Below are 23,184 nucleotides of genomic sequence, written 5' to 3' on the forward strand. Positions count from 1 at the left end.
ACTGTATTTCTGCCTTTTTGTAATCTTTCTATGAAAGGTGAAAGTAGCATCAAAGAGAGGATCTCAAATGTGATTTAATTGCAAGAGCTGTTCAAGAGAATTATGCTTTCGCTTTATTTTGGCTTAAAATTAATATTAAAACGGCCACATTCTCTTCATTTTCATCAAAGCTATGCGTCGATTGTCGCCCTTCTTATGCAACCTCTGAATCAGTCCATTCCAGTAATGGTGCTTCATGGTGATAAAAAAACACTGTTCCCAGATCAGCTTCTGTACATGCCATTTGAAGAGGAGTGAAAGTGGACACTTTAAGATTTGGGTGTGTTTTTAAGCAGACACATACACTTAATAAGATGTAAACATGTCCGTCCTCCATGTTTTATTTTAAACACAAATAGTTTTGGCTTAAATGTGCACAAACAGTTACGAAAGTAATCGAATGCTTTCATTATAGATCTGTGCGGTCCTAAAGGGACACCTCTGTTATCAAACAAAAGAGTGAATCAAAATGAAAGATTCGCTGCTTTTCACTAAATAACTGGAGTAACTTAAATCAATATTTAAATACAGTAAATGTAACCCACCGGTCCTACTGCACCCAACCCAATCTGAGCTGGGATCGAACCAGTGATTCGTTGTATGGGAGTCGGTTGCTCTAACAAGGAGGCCAAAGACCATGGCCTCTATAGTCTGTCGTCTATAGTCTGTTGCTAGAGCACCTTTTGAGATCAGAGGATCAGAGGATCACTTTACTAGCTGGCCTTCGATACACTCAGCCCCCTAAACCTCATTCCAATCCCAGACGAGCCCCCACGTGTAACCCACCGGTCCTACTGCACCAATTCCAGTTTGAGTCGGTATTGAACTGGCGATTCATTGTATGAGAGTCAGTTGCTCTAACAAGGAGGCTAAAGACCATGGCTTCTATCGTGTTGCTAGAGCACCTTTAGAGGTCAGAGGAGTGAGATTTACCTGTAAAGCACTTCACTAGCTGGCCTCCTATACAATCAGCCCCCTAAACCTCACTCCCATCCCGGACGAGCCCCCACGTACCACACAGCATGGCTATCCTGTATGTTTACATCACAATGTTGATAAGTATGTATTAGCCTCCATGTAAACATGCTCAATGTATGATTAATAACGGATCTGTGTATAACATACGTTGTGCGTTATATAATAAATCACTGACTAACTGAGCACAGAGGATTATAATGCACAGACAGACACTGTAGGCTTTCCGTTTTTAGCTACTAGCTATTACACAACACACCTACTACTTGGAGCTGCATTATACAGTGGGAGTCTGAAATATTTATACCCAACAGGAATACAGTATCCATTCTTTCTCTCTCTCTCTCTCTCTCTCTCTCTCTCTCTCTCTCTTGTTCTCCTTCCACCTCCACAGAACAGCAGTGGGCAGAAAAGCCTGTCAAGGACATTTGTATGAGGCCAAAGCCATGTGCTGATATGTCACGCATCACTGCTGGCTACTGGACCATTACTGTCCTCGAGGTGTCTGTGTATAGTTCGAGAGTAAAAAAACTGGTGTGTAGATATTCACTATTGAGTTAGTCACTATGAAGGTCAGCGGATCTGTTAAGGTCATGATAGGGAAAAGGCTTAGAATGGAAGAGTACAAGTAGTTATGGATTAAAGCAGGATTCCATTCAGAGTCCATTTACATTGCTTGGCATGTGAATCTTGAAAATCTTGTATAAAGCGCACAAACCAATATATGTGCAAGAATTGAAGGGATAGTCCACCCCAAAATTATTTGTTTTAATTAATTTAATTTAATTTAATTAGTTGAGCCCCATTTTTGTCAATGGTTGGGTTCTAAAGAACTCTTTGCTATGTATTGTGTGGACAGAAACAGTTTAATGTTCAACAGTTCATGGATCACTTATTTTAAATCACAATGTCTCTTTTCATCTGTATGCCGACGATGTACAGCTTTATATTCCTGTTACACTGAACTTTTTAGATTCACTTGATTCTTATAGCAAACGTTTTAATGATATTTAGATTTAGCTGGCACAAAATTTTCTCTGCCTAAATGAAGACAAAACTGAGTGTATTCTGTTTGGCAATTCTAACAGGTCTACCATTTCATCTCCAGCGCATCTGGCTCAGTTTCCTCGTTTCAGCCACGTGGTCAAAAACTTGGGTGTGAGACTAGACAGCAGTCTAAAATTTGATAAGCAGATTGATTCTGCTTATCAAAAAAGCAAGCTTTTTTTTATTTTCGCCTTCTCTCTAAAGTCAAGCCTTTCCTGAGCAAGGCTGATCTTGAGAAAGCCATCCCTGTTTTGTTAGTTCGCATTTGGACTACTGTAGTGCACTTTATGTTGGAGTTAACCAGTTGTGTCTTCGTCGTTTGCAGCTTGTGCAAAATGCTGCTGCTCGCATGTTAACTAACCATCAGAAAAGTGAACACATTACACCAATTCTCTACTCCCTCCACTGGCTCCCAGTTAAGTTTAGAATTGATTTTTAACTTTGGATGTTAGTTTTTAATGCCGTCAATGGCTACGCTCCTACTTATTTATGCAAAATTTTTCACATTCACTAACCCAGCAGAACTTTGCAATCTGCTGTACAACTTCTGCTTGAAGTCCCTCGGTCAAGATACAAGCAGTGGGGTGATCGATTTGCAATGGCAGGTCCTAAACTTTGGAATTTAGACTTTTACACACCTGAAACTTGTCTATAGCGCTTGTTCACTGCTGCTCTTATAGTTGTGTAAATTGCTTCCTTGTCCTCATTTGTAAGTCGCTTTGGATAAAAGCGTCTTCTAAATGACTAAATGTAAATGTAAATGTGAATACCCTTCCTTCTGAGCTTCGTACAATCACTGACCTGCCACTTTTTAAAGCCAAGCTTAAGACTCACTTGTTTAAATTGGCTTTAAATGCATAGCACTGACACTTCGACATGTTTCAATGTTTGCTGTATTTTATTGATATTTCTTGAATTATTTTCATTGTCTGCTTTTTTGTTGTGCTGCACAATTTGTTTTTACTTCTGTAAAGCATTTTGGTCAACCTTGCTTGTAGTAAAGTGCTATATAAATAAGGTTGCTTGATTGATTAATTGATTGATGGCTACATATCAAAACACGGAACCACAGTTAGACTAAATGACAATATTTTTTTCTTTGGATTACTGAATAAATTAGAAAAAAATAACATTTGTTTTAATTTGTAAAGTTTATTTCTTCCAAATTTCAAATACAAATATTGCAATTTAGAGATTTTTAGAAAATGACAAATCACAATAACAAGGGATATTATAATACAAATTTCTTAAATCCTTTGAAAATAAAACTGGAATTGTGTGATTTAAAAATAAATACAAACATGTCTGAAAACCTGGCACATTTGTTGTTCTGTTATGTCAAAAATCAAACAAAGTGGATGAAATGTCATCAGTAATTTCCAGAACAAAAAATTGTAACAATTATATTATTGGTGTCAAATAAAATTCAATGATTTCAACATTTTCATTTTGGAAATAAAAGTCATAATACCACTATCTCAAGTTGATAATTTATCAAAGCACATTTGATGTGAGTAATGATTAGGGACAGAATCTGCGAACATTTTTTGCTATTTCTGTGGAAAGTTTTGTAAAAAATCTGTGGATTTATGTGGAATGATTTTGCATGTATCGTAACTGAAATCTTAATATATGAAATAAAACAATACATTTTAAACTTTTATTTAATGTTTACAATACTAATCCAATTAAATCCACTTATTTGGTAAACAAAGTAAGTCTCTCATATAATATATCTACTAAAAGACAGAAACTATTACTTTACAAACTGTATTGTAAAGAAATCATATGTAAATTTTAATATTACTATTATTATATCACAATAATATTAATGACATTAATAAAAAAACTGAATAAATATGAATTTACACACATTTACACAAGGGAAGACATAGACAATGATGGGCTAAAAATCTGTGTAAATTTGTGGATTTTTGTGTGCGCAGATTCCGTGTGAGCCTAGTAATGAAGTATTTAAGCCAGTGTCTATAGTAAAAGTAAACCTCCATAATGTCCCTTCTGTTTGTGTATCTACAGAAGTAGGCTCATTTGTTTTAGTATTTGGATGTTCTTGTTTTGTTGTCTGGTGGTTGAGGACATGAATAACATTTTATGAGGTTTTGTGACAAGAATGAGCTTTTATCTGCTTTCTCTTTCTACTTAATGAACAACCAAAAGGCTTTTGCAGAGCTGGTATAGCGAGCTACACTTTGTATGTTTACACTGATGTTAATATCAGTCTTGGGGTGTAAAATGCAGCAATTAAAGTTGTAAATATAGATCCACTGTATGTAATTAGTGGTGTTTGCTAAGGCAACAAACCAGTTTAAACAAACTTGTCAAACACTGTTTGTACTGTGAACAGCAATTATACTCTAATGTTGCTTCTCAAAGACTCTCAACTGACAGATAACTAGAAAAGAAAAAGTTTATTCCCTATAGAAGTGTCTGTGATTTTACTTATTTATATAAGATTTGAATAATTGCAATTAATATGAATGTTACAGGGATACTTGCTTCATGTTCCCAAGATTGGAAAAATCTAAATGTAAACATTATTTTATTTTAATCCAATTATATATTGGTATTTTTCAGCAACTCTATGAATGGAGTGGGCATTTTTGACTTTTTTTGTGTTCCAGTAAGAAACCAGCTAACAACAGCTAAGAAGAGCTTATCTACCCTGTCATCAGCAACGTCTGCACAGGTAAGAACACAGTTTTAAGAGAATACATTATTTTTTATTTTATTTTTTTTTTACTTAAATTCATCATTGGGACTACTTGTTTATCTATAAAAAAAAAGGTCCTGTGAAGTGCTTTTAAATATGCATTTTTGTTTGATGTTTGACGTAATCTCAACCAAAATATGAAGAGAGGGTGGGACATAGTGAGGGTGGGACTCCTTTTTATAAAACAGCCAATAGCGTTTTGTTTTATCACCACTTTGCCAGTGAGAGTGGTTGAGCTCAAGTGCATCAAATGCGAAGCGTCTTGAAGGAGGCGGGGCATGTCAGATACTAGAGAGTGTTTGATTGGTCATGATTAGATGAGAAACTGAAGGTATGAGGTGATGTGAAAGGTGATGTGAATAAAACCGTTGATCCATTTAGATGGAAGTGGCAAGCTTTACATGTTTATATCAGTTTTATATCTTCTAAATGCGAATTTTGTCTCTGTTTGGTGCGCACTAGCTTATAGATATCCTAAAAACGAACAATATTGTTACTAACATCTAAAACAGGAATGTTTTAATTTCATGGGAACTTTAACTGTAGCCCCTTTTAGACAGTAAAGATACCAATAAATATCCAGAAAATTTTCAGAACGAATTTAGCAGTAAATTAAAAAAAGCGCTGTTCACACAGGCAAAGACGTTGCGGAATTTTTCTGGAAAAGACCGTTCACACATTCATTCAAAAATACCGCTAAATTTTAACATCATTAACCAAAAATGGCCTCTAAATGGCTGCGCTTGGCTTTTGTTGATGGTTTCAGTTTTATTTAAAGCTTTAGCATTCGAGCACCTGCTTTGTCCCAGAGACATCCAAAGGCAGAAGCGCGAACCACAGCTAAATGTTTACACATTTGACTACATTACAAATTCTGTGGAGAGATAAGTATTGAGAACAACTTTGATGAAAACATATAGAGGAACACTTTCACATGTCGAGATGTACTTGATATGTGTGTGTGCTGGCGCACACCGGAGCACACATCAAGCAACTGAAGCAGAGCTTAAAGGTAAACAAACAGCAGTTTATCATAAGCATTTTATCGATAATTTCTTCCACAGTTGGCATTAAGAAGAAACAGAGAAACATTATCTGACTAACATCTAGCAGCTAAACGTATCTGGAAAAATATTCAAAGGTTTTTATTTTCATAAACCGTGTGGATGTGAATGCGTCTGACTGTTCTGATTGGCTGGAGTAGACGTCTCATGTCACCGCGTTCTAGATGTGAACGCTTTCTTTCGGGCAGTCTTCCTTCTGCGTTCACACAGCGCAGCATTCTGGCAAATTACCGGTAACTTCTCTCTCCGGAAAATTGCCGTAATGAATTTACGGGTATTTTCAAAAAAGGCCTGTTCACACATAATCTCTTTTAGGAAAATAGCCGGTAATTTTCCAGAAAGGTTTGTATCTGTGAAAGGGGCTTAGGTCAAGAGCCCCTATTATGGGTTTTTGAAAATTACCTTCCATGCAGTTTGTAAGACTGCCCTAAGTAAATGAAAACCCCCAAAGTGCTCTGTGTATAAAGTTATTCTCTCTCTCTCTCTCTCTCTCTCTCTCTCTCTCACTCCAAAAAAGAGTTGACTCAGAATCATTTAAACAATTGGCTCTTAATTTGAATGTTTTGCCTACCCACTTGTTGTTTGCTTAGACGCGGAAAAACTTGAACTATGGGTTCTATTTTAATGATCTAGGTGCAACGTCTAAAGCACATGGCTCAAAAGCATTAGGGTGTGTCCGAATCCACTTTTTCTATTTTAAGGACGGAAAAATACGCTATGCGCTGCAGCACTTGGTCTAACAGGGTTGTGCTTATTCTCTTAATGAGTTATGGGTGTGTTTTGAGAATAAACCAATCAGAGTCTCCTCTCTCATTCTCTTTAAGAGTCAGTTGTATTGCGCCATGGCACATTTGCTATTTATATGGCGGACTTTGTAATTGGAAAAAGTGAACACTTCACAGCAAGAATACAGTTAAACAGACCGTCTGCAGCGTGAGAAACAGGAACAAACCTTCTCCAATTGGCCTTTATTTTCATTTTCTCTTTTTCTCTTTCGTGGATAAGGAAATGGTTTTGTGCACTCCATTGAAGACATCCATTAGCCTACATAATTAATTTAGTTTGTTAAGCGCAAAGATTTGTTTCAAAACTATTTCTAAATTCAGTTCTAATTTCTAGCAAACTACTAAGTGTAACGAAGTGTGGTCAAAAAACACAGTTATATCCAAACACGTCGTATGCCCCATATGGTCCAAAACCTGACAGGTGGGCAAATAGAAATATGGATATAATAAATAATACTGCTAATAATAATAACAACATTATACAAAAGCAAGTTGTCGTGAATAAACTTAAAAAAGCCCCCAGAGAGGAAAAAGGCATGAAAGCAGTGGTTTTTATGTTTATGTAGAAAATAATAATTTTTGGATAATTTTAATTCTTTAATTCTTTTTCATATGTAAATATATCTGTGTATTGCTGTACATTCTGTGTGTTTTAAGCAATGTTTAAGCGAGGCGCACAACTAACACGCTCTGCGCTAGATTTTAGACCTGCTTTCAGCCGATCTATTGCACAGTCTATTTTAGTTCCTCAAAATAGCAACACACCATCAATGCACCTTAACACACCTCCTTTTTAGACCGGAACACCCATGAGTCCACAAAGTGCGCAAATGGATTAGCTACTTAAACAACAATGGCGGAAAACCAGGAAATTAAGGTTGCGCTTGTCTGAAAATAGCAACATGTCAGGGCAAACACAGCTTGTGCCTTATTGCGCCGGGTGTATGATAGGGCCCTATAATTTGCTGTTTTACTCTATAAAACTCCATATGAAAGTCAGAAACTTTTTTGCACTGTCCCCTCTAAAGGGTTACTGGTGCCAACTGATGTTCGATGTTAAAAATGATTGATTTTCCTCTTCCTGTCAGGGAAAAACACCAACAATCATGAATTTTACATGATTATATAGTGTCATGGCTTTTGCAATTCAAAAATGTGGTTATAATGAAAGTCAATGAGGCAAAAACATTGACGAACATAACGAAAGGGTGGTCAATTTGAACAGTACACAAGGGTTAATATAAAAAACTTGAGTAATGCTGTTGATCCTAGCTGAGATTACAACGATTACCAAAGAGATAGGATAAGATTTTAAAGTTAGGATCTTTCTTTATACACCTCCAAAAGACCAGTCTGAGAGTGAATGTGTGGATAGCCGTGCCTTCATTTTCAAATGTTAGCATTTCACTCCGTCTATTAAAACAAAACACCAGCTTTCCCAGCTAAAACAGGACCTTTAGCATTTTCAAATCGCTATTTTTTTGCAGGTCGAGGATGTCAAAAGTAGCATAGACACCAGTCAAAAGCGTAACAAAACTTTGAAGACAGTTGTAACAAAATGTGTTCTAAAACTAAAATGCACTTCTGTAAACGGCTGTGTAAAAAAGCCATATTTTGGCTGTTACATTGTTATATTTATGACTTCGAGGAAGAATCATCAGTGTTTTACGTGTTTAGGCCTAAAATAGGCAGCTCCCATTTCAGCCATTTCTTTCCTCCATTAAAAAGCAATACAAACAGACTTTAACAGGCAAAACAATATGGAAATGATGCGCCCTCTTCCTCTCTGCTGCTTCCTAGATATCAGCGTAAATAATCCTATTGAGCTGTGTTTTCTTCATCGGCGCTTTGGCAGAGATTCTGCATCAGTAAATGTAGTTATGACTCAGTAGCTTGTTATGACTCACCCCAAGAAAGATGTTTTTGGAGGAGTCAAAGCCGGCTGCATATATTCGCGCTGTGTACGGGGCGCTGCGCTCACACATGATACGGCAGGCGTAGCGGGAGATGGTGCTCTGGGCCGACTGTCCTCCTTCTCCACCTGCACCACCCTGGCCCTGTCCTCCACCGCCACTGCTCGCTGTGTCTGTCACCACGAAATCTATCATGCTCTCTGTGGAACGGCCGATCTAGAGACACAGCGACAACAGGAGAAAGTGAGATATTAAAGGATTCGTTCACTCAGAAATTAAGCATTCTTTTTTATTTACATTTTCAAACATACAGTATATGACATATGAGGGTATATATATATATATATATATATATATATATATATATATATATATATATATATATATATATATATATATATATATATATATATATATATATATATAAATATATATATATATATATATATATAAATAAAAGGGGGGGGGTTGGGTTGGTGTAAATAATAATATCTCTGGGGACCCCAAAATGGTGTGGGCCCTTAGAATCATCCTAACTTTTCCTCCCTAGCGGCGCCCCTAGCCATAATGCATATACCTAATTTACTATTATCTTCAATTGTATTAGTTATCATTATTGGATATTTAGTTGATTACTGATAACTTTAGGCTATTAAAATGTCTATTTAAATGTAAATTCTGGGTACTTCTCGCATACTGTTTGTGGAATTCTATGGATGCGTTCCAAATCATCTAAGACTCATTAGGTACTGCAGTTGAATTCGAATTTACATCTCGACCATTAGAAAAGTATGTTCTATGCAGTATGAATGTGAGTAATATGAATGAAACTCAGATGTACTACATCTGCCATTTTATCATCGTCACGTGACCTACCCGCGTCAGTTGCATTGCTTCACTCCCATTCACAAATTCTCTCGTGGTGCATTATGGGATAGCATAGCGTCTATCCGATGTGCACTTCAAAATCTCGCCGGAAGTGGTACGTCATCCGGGTACTTCTCGCATACTGTTTTTCGAATTCTATTGCTGTGTCCCAAATCACCTACTACTCAGTAGGTACTGCATTTGAATTTGAATTCACTACTTGACCGTCAGAAAAGTATGTTCTATGCAGTATGAATGTGAGTAGTATGACTGGAACTCAGACATACTACATCCACCATTTTGTCATGATCATGTGACAGTTGCGTCGCTTCACTCCTGTTCATGAATTCTCTCGCAGTGCATCATGGGATAGCATAGCGTCCATCAGATGTGCACTTAGTAGTCTCGCCGCAAGTAGTAGGTCATCTGTGTACTTCTTGCATACTGTTTTCGAATTCTATGGCTGCGTCCCAAATCGTCTACTACTCAGTAGGTACTGCATTTGAATTAGAATTTACTACTCAACCATCAGAAAAGTATGTTCTATACAGTATTACTGTGAGTAGTATGAATAGAACTCGGATGTACTACATCCACCATTTTGTCATCATCACTTGACCTACCCACATCAGTTGCATTGCTTCACTCCCATTGATGAATTCTCTCATGGTGCATCATGGGATGGGATAGCATAGCGTCCATCGGATGCACACTTCAGAATTTCGCCGGAAGTAGTAGGTCATCTGGGTACTTCTCGAATACTATTTTTCAAATTCTATGAATTCGGACCTGCTACTCGGCTTGCATACTGTTTTTAGCGTACTGGAAGTATACGATTTAGGACGCAACTCCAGCATTTTATACTGTACATTAAAATGCAGTGATAATAAATATTTTATTTGAGTTTAAATGTTTTTTTGAGACAGAATCGTTTGTTAAAGTCATCTCAATGACTTTTACTTTCAGCCATAACAAACTTTCTGGCCTACTGGTCTTTACCTGATATTTAATATTGATGCATCGTTAACCAGCATTATTAAAAATGTATTATATGTCTTAATAAGGGAAGAAAGAAAATCATTCAGATTTGGAATGAATAGAGTGTGAATAAATGATGACAAAATGTTCTTTTTGGGTGAACTATCTCTTTAATGAAGACCTTTTATATCACTAAGGCCAGAAATATAGGAAACTAAGACATTCAACGTTTATTGAGGGAATACTTTCTTCTTGGTTTATTAAGGGAATATAATATATAGATAATTATCATTGTAATTTTATTGCACAGCACTGTCCACCAATGCAAACTTGTTTGAAGAACCCAATAATGCAGTCTCTTCTCCAGTTCTGGAATGACACTTTGCTCACCTGAAACATGTCGGTGTTGGGATCGTGTGTATATTCCACTATGACAGAATGACTCCGGGACAGTGTGTAGGATATGCTGTGCTGGCTTTTGTTGCTGAGGGCCTGCAAATACATGCATATAACGCACTGATTAATAGCCTTTGTTGCATCATCCCTCCCTTAACAAGACACAGGAACATAAGGTACTTTCTAGTTCCCTAACCTTATGCAATAGATTGGCAAAACACTCAGTTGGTTGCAATGTTATGCAATGACTTTTTACAGAATTTAGTGGGTGGGTCAGGAGGACACTTATGTTGGAAGAGATTTCACATCTTTTGGAAGACACAAAAATGGTTTGAGATGAAGCAAACTTTTCCTTTCGAGTTTTAATATTAGAGGCCAAGGGATGTGTGTAATATTTTCCTTTACTGCATAATGTATGCATGCATGTGTAAAGTTACAATGCTCACAGTCTTCCACAAAACAAATTTATACTATCTAATAGCAAACACTGCTGCAGACCTGTGGAAAATATTGATATCATTTTGAGAAATGTATGTAATATGCATGTAATGTACAGTTGAAGTTTTCCTTTTCATATATGATATTTAACGGAGCAAGGATTTTTTAACATTATTTTTCGATAATAATTTTTTCCTTCTAAAGAAAGTCTTAATTGTTTTATTTCAGCTAGAATAAAAGCAGTTCTTAATTTTTTAAAAATAATTTGAAGGTCAATATTATTTATATTTCTTTTTTCCATTGTCTGCAGAAAAAACACTATTATACAATGAATTTTCTAATTAACTTAGTTAAGCCTTTATAAATCGCACTTTAAGCTGAATATTAGTACCTTGAAAAATATCTAGTAAAATATTATGTACTGTCATCATGGCAAAAATAAAAGAAATACGTTCTTAGAAATCTTCTTTAAGTTAAACAGAAATTGAGGAAAAAATATACAATTCAAATAAATAAATAAATAAATAAATAAATATATATATATATATATATATATATATATATATATATATATATATATATATATATATATATATATATATATACAGAGCTAATAATTCAGAAGGGCTAATAACTCTGACTTCAACTGTATATGTATATAATATAAAGAGTCATACTTTGAAATATTAGTATAATGTGGCCTATAATTACTATATAAAAGGTAAATCCAAGAAAAGAAGACTAGGCTGTTGTAGCTGGAATGTGTTTTGAGAGAATTCCAAATAAAACATATTGCAGTCAAATGTCCAGACTGGTCTGCTTGATCATCCATATTTTCAGAATCTGGCTTGGCTTGAAACCTCAACTTAAAATAGAGGTGCTGCAATTACACACAGTATGAGACACAGATAAATATTTTTAACAATAAAGCTCTTAACCTAATCTAGTACACACAACAAACAATACTTTTGAATTGTGAATGGGAATAAAATCGGAACATAGCATTTACATAAGCATTAACTAAAGTGATTATACTGATGTCCACATTCATATGTCATGAGTTTCCTGCAGTTTCAAGATCAGCATACTAACAAATGCTTAATTAATTTGCTGTTTTAAAAAGCAGACCTACTTAAACAATCAAAAGGATTTAAACTAACATTGGGTCAATTACAAAAAATTAAATTTTCCAACCCAGGCTCATTTTGAAAGCGTATATATATATTTCTAAAGAGTGCCAAATTTCTCTCGCGAGTACCATTCGCGTCTGCTGTTCCATCAGAAGCCGCTGTTAACTGACTGACCAATTGACTGACCCACCCTCCAATTTGTGCCGGGACAAGCCGGATCGTTTTACGCTCTCTGCTCTTCATTTTTGTCAGTGACCCAGCATATCCCCCCCAATCCACCCTCCACTGCTCTAACGTTCGTCCACAACATCTCTCCCTCATCTGGTAACATGCCAGATCTGTTACCCCGATCTGTTCCCGGACCTCACAATTTACAAATGAAGCGCTGCCTAAACCCAATCAATAGTGTTTTCAAAAGTACCGATCAACACCCACCCACTTCCCGAAACCCAACTGACAGTTTTAAAAAGCAATCAAGAAAAAGAAAAACCCTCGCCTGATTTTAGCCACGTTTTCAGATTTTACCACATTCTCACTCTGTTATGTACTTGTTTATTTTATTTTTTCGCTACTGTTTTGTCTTACCCGCTTTCTGGAACCATTCTTGGCCAGTCTCCCCGAAGTACATGGCGAGCTAACTAGACAAACTGGTAACAGCGGGAAAGCCGTCCATACAGAGGCAAGTGGTCAGCTGGTAAGCGTGAAAAGGAATGGCGCCATACCGCCCAGTAGCAATAGTTTTAAGGATGAAATGCAGCTATACTGCATTCTGGCTACGTAATTCGCGATCTCCAGAAACTTATATAGAGCTACGTTTTCAGAATAAGCTTATGTTGAAATTTTCAGCAGTTTCAAACACTTCATCCAAAATCGAAGCACTTTTCAAACCTTGAAAACACTAAACTAAAATTCAAACACTTTCAAGCATTTCCAAAACCCATAAAAACCCTGAATGGATTAAAAGGTTTAAATTACTCATTGCAATCCAAATTTTGGCAATTTGATTGATTGGTGTAATTTATTAAAATAAACTGATCATTTGGGCTCATGTAAATGCAGCTACTGTCCATGTGGAATAGCATCATCTGGCCTCTTTAAGTGAAAGCGTTTACCTTGGACACCAGAGGCGTGGAGACGTTGTGGATGACATCTGGTTTGACGCCGTTGGCTTTGGGCCGTTTGTAAAGGGCCAGCCGACTCCTCCTGCGACCCTTGTCCCCGCTAGCTAGCGAACCATTATGCCTGCATGGAGATAAACCACAATAGTACAATCCAAGCTTAGTGACTGCTTTGAACAATAAAGACTGCATTAATCAAAATGCATTTGAGGCTTAATTTAGAAGCAGCACCTCACGCGCTGACTGATTTTGATGGAGCTGACAGATTGAGGACAGACTGTTGTCTTGGGGATGACAAACAACTAGGCATGGATAACTTGTTTTCACTTAAGAGCGCTGGCATGTACTTAAAAATAATTAAATGGCATTAATCTAGTTGTCAGTCGATACTATGACAGGAATCATGAGCTATCCACAAAATGGCTGATGCAGGCCTCTGAGAGCCCGTCAATGAGGAGGCGAAGCCATCTTATAATTCATCTAGACAACGATCAATAGTCCAGATTCTTAAATGAGCTTTCTCTATCTCCACTCATCGCACTGGGAGGCAGTGCTCATTTTTATGGTCTCTTTGTTTCAGCTGTAGTTTCCTGTGGTGAAAATATTCTTTAATTTCAGCTAATTAAAGATTCTGTTAAATCAAAATAAAGTTTTAAAAAAATATATGTTAGTATCAGCATGTTAGTTTTAAGGATATCTATAAGCTTGTGTGTTCCAAAAAAGTTACAGAATTCACATTAAACATCCAAAGCTTGCAGTTTGTCACCTGTGCCTAAATGGATCAACAATTTTTTGGACATCACCTCATACTTCAGTTTCTAATCAAACCTGACCAATCAAATGCTCTTGAGTATCTGACATGTCCCCCCCATTCATGATGCTTTTGCATTATCTGCTTGAGCTCAACCTTTATCACTGGCAGAGATGTGATAAAACGAAACGCTGTTGTTTTTTTTTAAAGGGGAGGAGCTATGCTATGTCCCGCCCTCTCTTTGTGTTTCAGTTCAAATGACATCACATTAGTAAACTGCACATTTCATAGCAAATAGCAATTTTTTTTACTTTTAAATTGCTCAGAATATAGTATAGTATAGTAACATTTTAGTTTGTCACAATTCATCCTATTAACTACTGACTTATTATCTACATATTATTAAATTATTAACTGTTCGTTAGTTATATAGTTATAAATGATCTTATTCTACATCCCTAATCCTACCTAAAACCTAAACCCAACTAATACCTTACTAATACCTTACTAAATATTAATAAGCAGCTAATTTGTAGTTTATTAATCTAGTAGTGTTAGTTAATTAGTTGTTAATATCGTTAATTGTGACATAATCAAGTGTTACCAAATTTATTTACTATTTAAAATATCAAACAACAACAACAATAAAAATGATATGCCTGCTGTTTCCTATACTTCACTGTCTGTGCAAATTCATGTTTTCATTCACTGTAAAAAAATTTAACCGAGTACAACAAAATAACATAATCCTTATTTCCTTGTATACTCAACATTTTCACCTTTTATTGATAGGGCAGTACAGAGTATAGACAGGAAAGCGTGGGGAGAGGAGAGAGGGCAAGGATTGGCAAAGGACCTCAATGCGGGTATCGAACTCAGGTTGCCGTGAACACCGAAGTGCCATCTATCAAAGCACTATCCACTACACCATTGGTGCCGATGTGTACTTAACTTTTAAAAACATCAGTTGCACTGACCTAAAATTTCTAAAGTTGAGTAAACAAAAAAAAAAAAACTATTTTGGAAATTGGTACTAAGAAATAATTCATTATCAGAACAAACAGACATAGTTCAAATGAAAAAAATAAAAAAACATTTATTAGACACAGAATTAGAAACAAGACAGGAGGCCAAACAACAATAACAGTAAACAAGACAAGGATCCAAACATGGCAGGACAAACAGGGAAAAATGCTTTGTAATGCTTCACATGTTTGTTTGTTCTGATAATGTATTATTTCTTAGTACCAATTTCCAAAAGAGTTTTTTGTTCACTCAACTTCAGACATTGCAGTTCTGCAGACAAAAAATTCATTTGGCACAACTTAAAAAATTGTCACTGATTAGTTCACCTCTCCAGAAAACTAATAATCTTATGTTAACCCAACTAAATGTTTTTTGCATTATTGACAAATAATTTTAGGTCAGTGCAGCTGATGCTTTTAAAAGTTGAGTGAACAAGAAAAAGCGAAAGGAAATAAGGATTATGTTTTTATTTGCTGCACTGACTTAATTTTTTTTACAATGTAGGTTTGTGATTTCAATATACTGTAGTTTATTAATCTCATATAAACTACTGTTCATACGTTTGGGGTTAGTAAATCTTACTTACTCTTACCAAGGCTAGGTTTATGTGAATAAAAATGCAGCAAAAGCTTTAATATTAGCAAATGTTGTTATAAATGTATTTCTGTGACGGTAGAACAGATGTTTCATTCATTCATTTTCTTTTTGGCTTAGTCCCTTTATTAATCCGGGGTCGCCACAGAGGAATGAACCGCCAACTTATCCAGTACATGTTTTACGCAGCGGATGCCCTTCCAGCCGCAACCCATCTCTAGGAAACAACCATACACACTCACTCACACTCATACACTATGGACAATTTAGCCTTCCCAATTCACCTGAACTGCATGTCTTTGGACTGTGGGGGAAACCGGAGCACCCGGAGGAAACCCACGCAAACGCAGGGAGAACATGCAAACTCCACACAGAAACGCCAACTGACCCAGCCAAGGCTCAAACTAGCGACCTTCTTGCTGTAAGGCGACAGCACTACCTACTGCGCCACTTCGTCGCCCACAGATTTTTCAATGTAACATTTAGTACAGCCTGTACTGATACAGGCCTGTACTGTTTTCATTTGTTGTGATTAAAAATCAGGAAATCAATATTTATATTGTTAATCTTCTGTAATTGTAATCTGTAAAAAAACGCTACCTTTTTTTTGTTATTTTGACCAATTGACATTTTGTGCTCTAAAGACGAAAATAAATGATAATCAATAATACTACATTTTATTAATACATTAAAGAATACATTTAGAATTTAGTTCCATTCATCTTTATTTCTGTAGCGCTTTTACAACGTAGATTGTGTCAAAGCAGCTCAACATAGATGAAGTTCTAGTAAATTGAAACTGCTTCAGTCCAGTTGAAGTTCAGTTTATTTCAGTTCAGTGTGGTTTAAATTTCACTGCTGAAAGTCCAAATACTGAAGAGTAATTCCATCGATGCGCAGCTCCACAAGTCTCAAACCAGGCAAGCCAGTTTCGACAGTGGCGAGGAATAAACTTCACCAATTGACAAAAGTGAAGAGAAAAAAAAGCTTGAGAAACACCAGGCTTAGTTGGGCATGACCATTTCTCTTCTGGCCAAACATCTTGTGCAGAATAAACTAATAAATGTAAACATTTCAAAGACTGGTACAATTTTCTTTTGTTTAAAACATTTTTGGGGCTGCACATTGATCCTTGACATCCTGTCATCAAATTCTTCTTGTTTTAAATATAGCTGACAAGATTTGTTTATGGTATGTAAACTTGTTACAGTAAAGATTGTACTGTTGAGTCTTCTTTAAATCTTTGTATAAAGTGTATGACAGTCAATATTTTTCCAGACCACATTCTGATGTAGCTATACACATTCACTATTTGATGCTTGGAAATCCCTTTTCATCTTTAATCCAGATACAAACACAACCATGTGTTTTATTTTCCCCTTCTTCTTGTATCTTGTAGGTTAAACTCCATTCTTGCACTGGAAACACTCATCGCTCGGCTCGGCTCCATGTGCTGTATGATTTGACTGGCATCTTTGTTGGCAGTCAAATGAAGTGTTTTGCATCCGCAGCTGAAATCTAAAGATAAGTCAGGAAAACCAGCCACAGGTACACGAGGGGAGCCAACTGGCCCGAATGACGTGGCGTTCATTCATCCGCACCAAAAGATGTTAATTGAAGTCATATTTATTTGAGGGTAATTTTACCCTTGAACTCCCTCTGAACTCCCGCATTCAGCAAAACGCTGGCAGAGTGGAAGAGCTGTAATTTAGATAAATGGATTTCACAAATCTGAGACTGTATCTTGCAGTTCCAGTGTGTGTGTGAGTACAGTGAGACCTGAACCAAGATAAACTTGGTGTTTCTGATGTCAACCCTGTCTAGATCCAATCTATTTAATATTTAATAATCTGCAACATCTCTTTTAGGATAATTTTACGATTCCTTTACTCTGAAACAAAGAATACTCCTGGCTCAATAAAAGATTTAATAGCAAAAATGTTAGCATAATAGTAAAGATTTTGATGTTTTTTTAATTCTTTTTTTTCCCATTTCATCAAATTTGCAGGGTTAACTGGCTTGACATGATCATGGTGTAATAACGGATACAAATTACAAGGTTAGTAATCATTTTATAATCATACTGTATTTAGAGGTTGTGGCTCACTCTACTGACAATGTACATTTTAAATGTGCCATATAATAAAAAACTGCACATACCTAGGCATGCTTACTCCCAGGGCCGTTTATATCAAAGTTGACATTTAGCCGCACCATGTTTGGTGTTTCGTAACATCTAATTTTTACAAGGTGGGTAGTTAGCCCAACGCTCAACCCCCAACCTGGAGGACCAGGACATACACAAACTACGGACAATTTAGCTTTCCCAATTCACCTATAGCGCATGTCTTTGAACTTGTGGGGGAAACTTGGAGGAAACCCACGAGAACACAGGGAGAACATGAAAACTCCATACAAAATGCCTTTTCCATCATAGTCAAAACAACATTTGTACCTCTCTTTTATTTTATCATTTGTATAAAAAAAATCAAAGAATCCTAAAAAATGTATTATGATTTTTTAACAAAAGTATTAAGCAGCACTGTATAATCGGAAGAAATGTTTCATGAGCTTCAATTCAGCATTTATGAATGATTTCTGAAAGATTATGTGGCGCTGAGGAACGGAGCAATGATGCTGAAAATTCATCACAGAAATAAATGACAATATTTAAAATATCTTAAAATGGAAACCTGTCATTTATAATTGAGGCCTTGAGACGAAGAACCATATACTGTAAGTCCATATTTTCAAATTTTGAGTAATGCTTTTTTTCATTTGGATTGTGAACATTGTATTATATATTTTTATTTTACTTGAAGATAGACAACAAAAGCTTCTCAATTCTAGGGAGATAACATTTTTTAGTGTCAGTATCAAAATAAAAAGTTATTGTGATTTATATTTCTCATACTATATACTGTATGTCCAGTCAGTGTGGAATAACAGTATAATTGGAGATTCATCATATCACTTTAAACCACTAAAAATCTGATTCCTTTATCTTAGATTTAACAGAACACAAAAAATACATATGAACAATGTACAATACATAGACCTTCTTACAGTACAGGCAATGACAATAAATTATTAGCAATATATAAATAAATATATAAATAAATGAATCTTTATCATGATGGGCAATGTCTCTGAACTTTTGATTACCTGTTGTATGTTTAGATAGGTCCAATAGTGCACCTTGTCTTTTATTTAGAAAAGCAGGCGCAGCACACCTGTATATATACTACTGCAAACTGTTCTTGTGCTCTGCCATCTCAAGATATGAATAAATATATAAACAAATAAACTCTACAGCCAATTTAGTTTATTCAATTCACCTATACCGCATGTCTTTGGACTGCAGGGGAAACCCGGAGGAAACCCACCAGAACACAGGAAGAACATGCAAACTCCACACAGAAATGCCAACTGACTCAGCTGGGGCTCGAACCAGCGACCTTCTTACTGTGAGGCGATCGTGCTACCCACTGTGCCACCGTGATGCCTACAGTTTTATTATATATGGTATGTGGTCCTCAGCATGTTCAGAAGGAGAGAGGTGGATATTTCTCTGGTTTTTGTTCTCCTCTTTGATTCAAATATGGTTTGCCAGCATCTCTCGAAACCTTCCTTACTCTGTCCTTCCATTTATTCATGTCTGTTCTCCTTTTTTTGCCAAGGATTTGCCTTTTAATGTCCGAAGTGGACATGACAGCAAGCGGTAACTCTATTCTTCTTAGTGGAAATAAACGTTTTTTCTATGTGACACTATTTTATTGTTTAAAATGCAGAGTCATGGTCGCACGAAAATATCCCTAAACTATTTTTGCATTCAAAGTTTACACATACAATTAATGCCACGTGGTTATCTCATTTTTAATATTTTTTTGACTTATACGGTTGTTCGTCGCATGCACTCAATTATAAACTAATTTCTTATATACATGAAATATTCTTAAATATAATTGTAGTATATTTGTAATCAAATAAATGCAGCCTTAATGAGCAGAAGAGTTTTCTTTCCAAAATCTAAAAAAAAAATACAGAGAAGAAACTTTTGTTTAGGCAAGTTCTATAAAAAAAAAAAGAGCTAATCTAAACTTGAAAACAGTTTTCTTATAGAACAGGTAGACAGTGTAACCTTAATGTCATCCTTTAATGTGAATATACCTCCCTCAGGCCTGCTGTGGATGTTCTCTTACCCCAGTACAATCAGCTCCCCGTACTTGATGGGCTCCTTGTCCTCAGGGCAGAGAGCATCATGGGACTGAGATCCTGAACCCAGAGGAGGAGACGACTGGTTCTTGTTGCATGATGGGCGCAGCTCCAGGGACGGAGGAGGGCAAAGAGCTTCTGAGCTCCCTTCCAAAACCATATCCACGAGAGCCACTCACAGCTAAAAGAGAAGGGGAGATATCAGACTGATATTGGGGTAGGCTTATGACAACATCAATTTTTCTTGTTGCGATTAATTGCTTTTATTACGATTTACAGTATCATCACAATATTGAACTAAGCTGCAAATAATGCCCAGATTTTTGACTCGCTGACAGGATTTTTAAGAAATCGCAGACAAATGTCTAGAATCAGAGTCAAATCGGTGCTCGTTCACGTGAGTAACAATCACACAGTGTGAACTATCAAAGACGCGACCTAAGAGAATCGCCGATGAGTCGCAGACACCCGTGAGATATTTGGCATGCTAAATACCTGGACCTGTCGGCGATTTTAAAATGTTGTGTGAAATGTGTTCTGATTAAAAATAACATTGGTGATTACCTACAGTCAATGAGAGAGCAGCATCCATTAGTATGGGTATCTGCAGACCAGCGGGAGGTTGGGGGAGATGTTAAAAGTGCTTCTTTTCAGTCTATTTGGACTCCAGAAATGAAGATAAAACTAGTGTAAATTCGGCAGGAGCACCCGTGTCTGTTTGACGTGTCATCTGAGCAATTCCACAACCGGGTCAAAAAAGAAAAAAAGTTGAGGAGAAATTGTTAATTCCTTTTAAAACCCAGGTGAGCAAAATAAATAGATTTTCTCCCCCACTAAAGGCTTCTTTCTCATTATGTATTTAATTACAAAAGATATACTACGTGATCTCATGTTGTATCATGTCACTTCTCGTGTGTGTTTGGTTGTGAGCCGTAGTTTACGGACTGAGACAAAGTTGTCGGCGATTCTTTGCCTGTCGCCAATCTATCTTGCATCGTAAACACAGCGGCGATGAAACACTAGATAGTCATGCAGTGTTACAACATCTGTGACATGACTACTTTGAAAATTGTGCTGTCTGAACTCAGCATAAGGTTACTTCAACAGGTATAATAACCAAAAACACGTTGTGTATTGATTTATTTATTGTAAGCAAATGTTTCAACCGAATTAAATTGCAAAGGGATTATAAAGTACAGTAGGCCAGTGTTTCCCAATTAACAAAACAAGAACTGCAAATAAAAATCAAGCCGTGCAAAAAAAAAAAAAAAAACCCGAAAATATTTGCAAGTAGAAAAAACTATATATATATATTTGCAAAACATTTTTTATAGTATTGTCTTTACAAAACCCATCCAGTCAATTGCAATGATCATTTTGATTTGCTTTATAGTCAACCGTGAGTTTGCAATGCTGTTTTCACTTTGCACTTCATGTTTCTGTGTGTTTCTCTTTGTGGTCCTGATTTGACAAGGGGGCGGAATGCCCAAGTTCCCCTGACTCCGCCCCCTTGTCAAATCAGGGCCACAAAGAGAAACGAAAATAATTAAATTGCAAATATTTTGTTTTTTTTTCACTGCTTGATTTTTATTTGAAGTTCTTGTTTTGTTTACAAATTTCATTTTTATTTTTCAAACCTAATTTTCCCTTCGAGTTTTTTAATTTTGTTAGCAAAATACATTTATTATTTCTCAAAAATAAATTTTCGCTTTGCAATTTTTGAAGATTTACATTTTTTTTTTTTTGCTCAATACTTTTTTTTATTGCAAATCTTTATTTTAAGTATATATGGCCCTAGATTGACTCCATATTAGATACAGTACATATTATTGCCCTACAACTATAGGATGAACGGATGTCACATAACATCACAATACCCATCTTTAACAGTGGGCTAATCTCAATCTAAAGTGAAAGTAAACATTAGTAATTAGATTGCCATGCAAATAGCAAAAGCTCCATAGCGAGACGCAACTGACTTGTAAAGGGAATGTGAGATGAGACTCTAATTGGTTCATGCTCAAAACACACCCATAACTCATTAAGAGAATAACCACAATCCTGTAAGACCATGTGCTGCAACACATAGCGTATTTTTCCGTCCTTAAAATAGCAAAAGTGGATTCGGACACGCCCTTAATGCTTTTGCGCCCTGCGCTTTAGACTTTGCACCTAGATCATTAAAATAGAGGCCAGTGTGTCTATTACTAAGACTTGTCTTTCTCTCTCTCTCTCTCTCTCTCTCTCTCTCTCTCTCTCTCTCTCTCTTTTTTTTTACTTTTTTTAAAGTACTGTAAATGGTAGATGATAAGGCTATGTTTACATTGCTGATGTATTGAATTTCTTTGAATAGGTGTGTTAGAATAGCACTTTTTTTACAATGTAAACTAAATCAAACCAAAAACCGTGACCACCAAACCGTGATACGAACTGAACTGACAATTTTGTGAACCAGCTTGATCTCACGATGAAACGTCACTACAAGTTAATGCAAGTTCAGTCGTACGAATATTTACGACTTTAAAAAGGAGGCGTGGCACCCAACCCTGTCCCTAAACCCAACCGTCATTGGGGGATAAGCAAATCGTTTTGCATATTTTATGCAGATGCATTCTCCTTAAGTCTTATTGTGAAATATATTCATATCACAATATACAGTTGAAGTCTGAATTATTAGCCCCCCTTAAAAAATTGTTTCTTTTTTAAATATCTCCCAAATGATGTTTAACAGAGCAAGGACATCTATCTATCTATCTATCGCTCCATCCATCCATCCATCCGTCTCTTCATTTGTCTATCTATCCATCCATCCATCAGTCCATCCATCCATTCATCCGTCCGTCCATCCATCCATCCATCCGCCTGTCCATTTGTCTATATATCCTTTCATTCACCTGTCCATCTCTCCATCCATCTGTCCCTCTGTATGTTTATCTCTCTATCCATCCATCAATCCATCCATCCAACCATCCGTCTGTCTGTTTGTTTATTTATCCTTCTATCCATCCGTCTGTCTGTCCGTTTGTCTATTTATCCTTCCATCCATATATATGGTCCATGTAAACAGTACTTGAGCAGCTCCCAGCAGGCGTGTGTGTGGTGCCTGAAGGGAGTTCT

The 23,184-nt window shown here is 36.3% G+C and overlaps 1 protein-coding gene across 1 annotated transcript in view; it reads right to left on the minus strand.

Moving 5' to 3' along the window:
* Positions 1–23,184, minus strand: part of peli3 (pellino E3 ubiquitin protein ligase family member 3) — a 46,822-nt gene that overhangs the window by 3,942 nt on the left and 19,696 nt on the right. The window contains exons 2-5 of the mRNA XM_056461130.1: positions 20,055–20,248; positions 13,476–13,605; positions 10,790–10,891; positions 8,549–8,770 (exon numbers count right to left, since the gene is read on the minus strand). Of these exons, the coding sequence (XP_056317105.1) occupies positions 8,549–8,770; positions 10,790–10,891; positions 13,476–13,605; positions 20,055–20,227 (627 nt within the window). The 5' untranslated portion in view covers positions 20,228–20,248. The remainder of the gene's footprint in view (positions 1–8,548; positions 8,771–10,789; positions 10,892–13,475; positions 13,606–20,054; positions 20,249–23,184) is intronic.

This window comes from Danio aesculapii, chromosome 7 (assembly GCF_903798145.1).
Source record: "Danio aesculapii chromosome 7, fDanAes4.1, whole genome shotgun sequence".
NCBI lineage: Eukaryota > Metazoa > Chordata > Actinopteri > Cypriniformes > Danionidae > Danio > Danio aesculapii.